Consider the following 7,935-nt stretch of genomic DNA (forward strand, 5'->3'; position numbering starts at 1 on the left):
TAGCAGTTATATATGATAAATTTTTGGATATCTCCTCTTCAGTTGTTATTTGCGAAGGTTTCAGCACCAAATTAAATGCAACTGAAATATACGATTATGTGGCAATTTTTAGATAAAACTTTGTTGTCATACGATATTTCTTAAATTCAAATCTATTAATTAAAGAATTGAACTGCATATAAAAGATAAATACCTACTAATAAATCATTCTGCTCGACCGAAATCGGATCAATATTTTGTGATATCGAAACTATTTCTCAGCGGAAAGGAATTTGAGGGTTGGGAAATTGTTAAACCCTTAAGTGCACGATTCCTTTAAATATAATAAAACACGTATTTTTGCTAATTTATACGTTATCAAATCATACTTATATACATAATTATATATTTTACTTGAAAGTAGAAATCAATAAAGATTGACCCTTATATGCATGATGTTTCTAAATAAAACATTCAAAAAATCTCAATTTACAATACAAAACTATTGAAAAATAATTTTTACAATCTATCTTAATCCTCCTGTACTTTTTTTGTGTGAAAGAGATATTATTTAACTATTTTATTCTTATTCTCATCGTATATTTGACGTAGTTAAATACATGAAAAATTTCTGTAAAATTGTGTTGAAAGAAGGCCATTTTATTACTTTTATATTTGACGTAAGTAGATATGTATTTGAGGCGATTATCGAAAGAATGAAATATATATACACATGATAACAAAAGGTCTTAATCGTAATATCAACCTTGATTGTCTCGTTTATACGATATTGCTAGAATATTACTGCTTTGACATTTCTGCTTTATTCAATATATTGGTTGAAACCAATAAACTTAATTAATGATAACAGTTTCATTGTTCAAATTACTTGTAATTAAAATCGATCGAGAATCTATATGTTTATTAGCTCTCATAATAAAGTGAATCAAAATAATTATATGTATTGTAGATATTGTTCACCCAATTCATGCAGAATTTGTTTTATGGAAGAAAAACAGATCTGTGCCAATTACTTTTCTTCATTATTGTATACTGCTTATAGGTTATATACCTATAATAAATGAAAAGAAATAATGGAATGCTATATGAATACTGCATAATACAGCGTCTGATACATTTTAATTTCAAATTGTTGATAAGCGATTTTCCAATTCAAGATCTATTTAGAAACAACCGTTCCGTATCCGCTCCATGCCCGGGCATTTATGTGTCAATATTTATAATTTATATACAATTAGGGAACGGGATTGACCATTTCCAACTATATATTTATTTATATTTAAATGAGCTGTTAGGAAAAGAATTCTTTTGACTGGTGTGACGATATAAATCCCAACGAATTGAAGAGACCTCTTTTCTCTCATCGGAAGTTAATTTGCTAGAGTCTTCTTAACTGTAATAGCTTATAATAGACTTACTATAATAGCTACATTTATAGACTAACTGCAATAGCTACACTTTTGGATGAAGAGAAAAAAGAAGTAACAAAGGAAAAGACGATTTAATGTATATCCATTATAACAAAACCGTGAAGGAAAAGATGATTTTCATCTTTACAAGTAATTAATAGATCATGGATTAAAATTTTATAAATACTCCAGAATGACACAGTATTCTTATAACTGATTAGACACTAATCAGTTTTCGCGTTTTTCGCTACAAAAAATAGAGTCATGCAGGGACGAACGAGGCAAACAGAAAAAATGTCGAAGACTAGCAAATGTATCCGTGGCATGCATGTCCAGGCGATGGATGAGTGACAGGCACGATACGGATCACGTATACTGTTATAATCAAAATTATGGGGGCCGATTTGGGTTCGGAACCGACATGGCTCGGTTTTGCATAGATGGGATTACAATAGTCAATCCTATGTTACCAAAACTGTCCTTTTGTTTGATTATGGGACTAACTATGTGTTTTTGCATCCTATTAAACATTTGAAAAACGCCGATTGTTATAATATTAAATATAATATATAATATCCTTAATTGTTTATAAAATTTCATGGATTTATCACGTATTTTAAATGCTGTTCGCTCTCCAACTATCTTAGTCATCATATGGCATCGACATAAACAGATCAATAAAATATTTTGTAATTTTCTTAAAAATCTTTGTTGACATTTATAGCTGGTCGATCGTATTATATTGTAATAGCGGTAGACCGGTTAGCAGCTTGTCAGTTCAGAAAACAATGGTGCATCGGCGCAATTTTATCGATGTACAATCGGTTGAGCAAGTCGATACTCGAGTTGATAAATATCAACTACTTTCCTTCGGCACATTTCACAATGTACGCCCATCTCAAGTTTGTATTTGTATTGTTACTGAATAGTAACGAATGTGTACACGAATGTGTAATCGGGCTGCTTAGGTATTCACCCTTTGTACGAACTTTTCATATTACTTTCAAACTTACAAAGACCCTTTCACATTGAATTTCTATTTATATCAACGAAAATTTGTAGGTTTTGTGAAACTTGTAAAGATTTTAAGACAAGGTAAATATGAAAACGTCATGTATTTTAACTATATTATTGCCTTGACCGGCTATAACCTTGTTTCATTTTTCAGTATCGAACTATACTTTAATTAGTTAGCTAAAACTTAGCTCTATCAGAAACCGTGTAAAAAACTACGAAAGACATATTTGAATAAAGACAAAAGTGTAAATCCGCTTATATACTTATACTTCGTTAACTTATACTTTGTTTTTAATTTAGATTATAACTAAACTGCGAATATTTATGCAAATTCATATTTTTATACATACAAGTAAAGAAATGGAATTTAAGTAGAGATATATGTTCGTTTAATAAATATTATAAACAGTACTGTGCTTTAAATATTTTATATACTTTTAAATATCATATATATCCTATGCATTTATGCATCTTTGAATTTTGTATAGATGTATAAAGATCTACAATTTAGTTGTAACTACTAGATTCTGTGAGTGAAGTTATTACTCGTCACCTTTTTAAGAAAGCGCAAGAAACTTTATCTGAAATCTAAAAAGACCCCCCCCCCCAAAAAAAAAGAAAATAAGTCTCAAGGGAAAGTTGTAACGTGTGCATAATGTACGAGGATGCGGAAGATGCATCTGGCATCGACCAAGATTTCTTCAACGCGTTAGCGCTGTTACATTCGACGGAGGACGACAGTGCGGAGAAACTTCGTAAAATGCTGGATACGTCCATCCAGAGGAGGTATGGCTTTGACAAAACTTTGATGGCTAAGATGCCGAAGAAATTTCTGCAGAATACGAAAATCCGTGGCAAGTCGTTCGCGAATTCGAACGAGAAATCCGAAATATCTTGGCGTAAAGGAGGTAATGATAAAGCCTTGAGAAAAACCGGGAGTCTATTGCTTTCTACGAATAATACAACAGAAATTAATTGGAAACCAATGAAAATATTTGATGCAAATATTGAGGATTGTAGCGAAAAGGGGGACATTCCGAGGATATCTATTCCTGATGAAGGATCTGGAGATGGACTTTTATGCAAGGTTTCTGCGCTATTTAAATTCAAATAATTTAATAACAATAATTTAAATTATCATCATTTTATAAAATGAAGGGCCCGTTAGGAAAAGCGGGAATGTCAAATTTTAACATTTTTATAAAAAAAGAAAAATTTATTTTTCAATATACATACATATAATGTTACACCTTCATATTTTGTCATTTATCAAAATGAAACATCATTTTATTCCTTATTTTATTCTGCATCATTTTCAACTTTTATTTATAATTTTTTTATTGTATACCTCAACTTGTTATAACCACCGTAATACTCAGAAGATGCTAATTCTCAATACGACAAAATTCGTAAAAATTGATATTTCCCGCTTTTTTCGTAGACTCTTTAAATAAAAATCTTATTTAATTTGATTAATTATAAAAATTCTAAGTATGGTTTATACTTTTAATATTTGAACACTGATCCATCAACTCTCCCTTTTTCTTTAACTTACAATTATACTATTTGGCAACTATTTGGCTACTCTAATTACCCCTAATTATCTATACGTATAATAAGACAATAGAACAAAGAAAAATAAGAATCATTTAGAAACAGCTCATAAGCTGTACGTATAGTGGAAGAAACTAATTTTTGAAATTTGTATCTTTCTGTTTGTTCGTCATATTACGTAAAAACTTACGAACGGATTTTGATGTAGTTTTGTCTGTTTCTATAGTTTAGTATCCCGGGAAGAAAATGGGATATGTTTCATCTCAATCCGTTTTGTAAAAATCGAAAAGTAGTCTGGCATCTGAGTTATATGCGCTCCTATGTTTGGTACAAGTCAAGCAACGATGGTTATTGCTTATGTCGTATTTGTTTTGAAATCGAATCTTTTATAATTTAATATTTTTAGCTGTAGAGATTAACCTAACTGTTAGCATAAAAAATATGTAGGTATTTCATTCAGAAAAATTCATCTGCTTAAGAATTGTTCCGTGTATTAGTAATCTACGCGAACCAAGTTACAGACAAAAGTTAGATGTATAAAAGAGCATTTACACAATAACTGCTTTAACATGTTTATTATAATTTCATTTTATGAAATCTGTAGATCTGTAACGGAGCGAAGCTAGGTCCACTGATATTGCTGGAGTGTCAAGAATGTCAAGAAGTCTATCACCCCCTGTGCCATCAACCCCCTGTCGTCGACATCGACGTCTACGATCCGAGAATCGTATGGCGGTGTAGAAAATGTATGGATACCTACTCTCTAAACTCTGTCATTGTGTCCGATGAAAAGAAAGTGAAAAAGTCTCGCCCACCGAACGACGAGGGCAAAGTCAAAGAACCTTCTGCAAAAGTGACCAAGTTGGGGAAATTGAATGGGTATCTTGTGAAAGATGAAACTGATACCGCTGATCAAACTTCATCCGGTAAATATATGTATCCCATTGTTATATACAGGGTGTTTTGTAATTGATAGTAGAAGAGGGTAATTCTAGATGAAGAAATAAATCAAAAGTATAGCATAACATTTTTTCATATTATTATTGTATGTGAAAATATTGCCCGAATATTTGTCTGTTACTTGTCACTGCGTATGTATGTCTTGATTGGCAGGATCCCGCTATAGACTAATATTTCCACTTATGTTCATATGTATTGCATTGGATGAAGCAGAAAACACAACAAAATAAGATATTCATCCTAAAGAATATAGCAGAGTAAGCATGATAAGAGTGCTCCAAAACCAAATTAATCTTGTGATACGTTAATCGAGAAAGCTTTCTAAGAAAACCATTTCGACGAAGCTCTAGTCCTCTATCCCTATTATTAGAGTAAAAGATGTATATAGTATTTACAATCTTCGTCGCTTTCATGATTGATTACACTATGTCGTGATCAAAGCTAAATTTAAATTATGTTATTATTTTCTCTCAAGTAACGCAGGTTAATATTATTTTCGGAATCTATTATCTCTGCCAGGTACAATACTGCTTGTGACAATTAATAAAATTCAGTGAGAAAGATATTAAAATTTCCCCGTCATTCTTGAAAAATCCGCATTGTTTGAGATTTCATCCAGAGCCGACTACAAAGTGTTAAAAATCGAGCTTTTTGGTATAGAACATAAACTATCAATGTTTATAATAAAGGTATTATATTCTTTCTTCTGTAGTTTGCAGCAGATAAAATAAGTATCTCTACGATTAATATACGATAATATAATACGAGGAATGCTTCTGCTGTACGAGGAATGTTACCACTTACTTACTACCAACTGCCACAAGCAATGTCATACTCTCTAAATCGTCTATATATGCAAGTACATACTTAAGCGGGTATACGCGTACAAATTTATTGCACAAATATACTTTACGGTCATATAGCCTCCATACGACACAAGTATATTTAAATAGTGTTAGTATACGTTAGTATACCCTGTAGTCGATGGACGACGACGATGTACTCGCTTTCGCCTCTTTCGTCTTACTTTTCCGACTTGTACAAATCTGTGCTTCTTCTACACACGCTCAAGTATACTTGAGTATACGCGATTTGTGCAATATGTATACAGTAGTAGTAATTCATATATTTTAAAGTCCCCTGTACAGTCAAAATACTTATGCAATATTATCATATACACGCTCATGTATATCTATCTAACTATACAAAAGTTGAAAAAATTATGAGTAAGAAATAAACATGACAGGCAGCTTCTGTTGTAAAAACATAGATATTGTCACCCGATAACTTTAATAAAAAATTTATATTTTTAAAATATTCCTAATTTCTTAAAAATACGTTTTTCAGTAAAAACAATCTGTAAAACTTCCAACATGTAACACTCTAACTATGGTATCTGAGATTTTCTTTATAATTTTTTACAGGATAGGACAAAAGATATCAAGCATGAATCTAGATAAATGAAAGATATGAATCATGTTTAGGTTAATAATTATGCTAATAATAGAAGTAGGGGCTAAAACTTCGTCGAAATCTTTTTTTAGGAAACTCCCTCGATTGACGTATCACAAATTTAGGTTGGTTTATGAGCAATCTTTTTTATTCTGTCGGATACGCGGTCCTGCTTTACGTGTCAGTGGAAATTTCTATAAAGACACTGCCTAGTGTGTTCTGTTAATTTATTTTATCAAAGGCTGAAACCATCTTTTTTCAATATTATACTTATGATACTTGTGATTTCTTCAGAATACACAATTGTAATTAAGCAAACTAATATTTCAATTTATGTTTGTTAAAGATAAGCATTAAATATTAAACTGTATATTAAATTGTATATTTAATATTATGTTAACAATTAGGTTATTCTCCTTAGTTAAAAATATTAAATTATAGAATGTTCAATTTCAAAACAAACACGACGTAAACAATAACCATTGTTCTTTGACCTTTACCAAACATGGAAGCGCATACAACTCAGATGCCAGGCTGCTTATCAGTTTCTACAAAACGGATCGGGATGAAACATATTTTTTCCTATTTTTTTCCTTGGAAACTAAACCATACAACAAAGAAAAACCCCTCAAAATCCATTCAGTAGTTTTTATGTGATGCGAGTACAAACAGACGAACAAAGGGACGAACAAATAGACAAACAAAAAGGTTCAAAAATTAGCTTTATCCGACTTCCAACACTTCTACTGTTCTATTTTATGTATAGATACTGTAAAACGCACAATGAAACAGGAATTATTACTAGATATAAGACACCCTGTATATTTACCTTTTTATTCTTTAGTTTTATTCATATGTACTAAAGAATACTTATGACTTTAGATGTTTCTCAAAAAATTGGTTGTATTGGCGAAGATACATCGATTACAAAAAGTTCTGTCTTTTCGAGCCAAAAGACGAGGACAATATCGTCGATTCAATTAAGAAAACGAATTGGATCCAAACTTTCAGTCATTCGATCCATAGTGAAATGATATTTGTAATGTTAGTAATTAAGAATGTTTCAAATTGTTTTTTATTAGTTTTCAATAAATAAATCTAAATTGGATTGATATTTTATGTATAAATGTATAAAAATGATTATTGGTTTGACATTATAACTTTTTGTAATTTAAACATTTAAGTTTTCATTTCAGATTTGTTATTTTGCCTTATCAAATTCATAGTGGTGTAAATAAATCAAATTTTGTCACCATTTATTATAATTATTTTCTCAATCTAAATTAACAATTAAACTTATTATATGAAATTTTGGAAGGTTAACAGAACGTTAAAAATGTCTATCAATATCCTATTTAAACTAATTGGACCACGATACAGGATATTATTTAAACAAAATATTTGAGAAATGATTATTTTAGTGACATACCATCTTATTTGATTATTAAGTTTTTAGTTTATTTGAATCAGCAAATAACATTTTCTTGAATTATTTCATTATTTAGTTATTAAATGAAAATTTTTTATTTTATTTCGTATATTG

At 30.3% G+C, this 7,935-nt stretch overlaps 1 protein-coding gene across 1 annotated transcript; it reads left to right on the forward strand.

Moving 5' to 3' along the window:
• Nucleotides 1-3,048: 3,048 nt before the first annotated feature.
• Nucleotides 3,049-7,431, forward strand: LOC122566509 (integrator complex subunit 12-like). The gene is made up of 3 exons (XM_043723881.1): nt 3,049-3,513; nt 4,585-4,906; nt 7,275-7,431. Exons 1-3 carry the CDS (start codon nt 3,082-3,084, stop codon nt 7,424-7,426), a joined length of 906 nt encoding a protein of 301 aa, XP_043579816.1. The 5' UTR covers nt 3,049-3,081; the 3' UTR covers nt 7,427-7,431.
• The last annotated feature ends 504 nt before the right edge of the window (nt 7,432-7,935 follow it).

This window comes from Bombus pyrosoma, linkage group LG4, assembly GCF_014825855.1.
Source record: "Bombus pyrosoma isolate SC7728 linkage group LG4, ASM1482585v1, whole genome shotgun sequence".
NCBI classification, from domain to species: Eukaryota; Metazoa; Arthropoda; class Insecta; order Hymenoptera; family Apidae; genus Bombus; species Bombus pyrosoma.

Coding starts and splice junctions, on each gene's coding strand:
- LOC122566509 (XM_043723881.1), top strand. CDS start 3,082: ATGTACGAGGATGCGGAAGATGCATCTGGCATCGACCAAGATTTCTTC. Junction 3,514..4,584: donor GAGATGGACTTTTATGCAAG/GTTTCTGCGCTA, acceptor TGAAATCTGTAG/ATCTGTAACGGAGCGAAGCT. Junction 4,907..7,274: donor CGCTGATCAAACTTCATCCG/GTAAATATATGT, acceptor TTATGACTTTAG/ATGTTTCTCAAAAAATTGGT.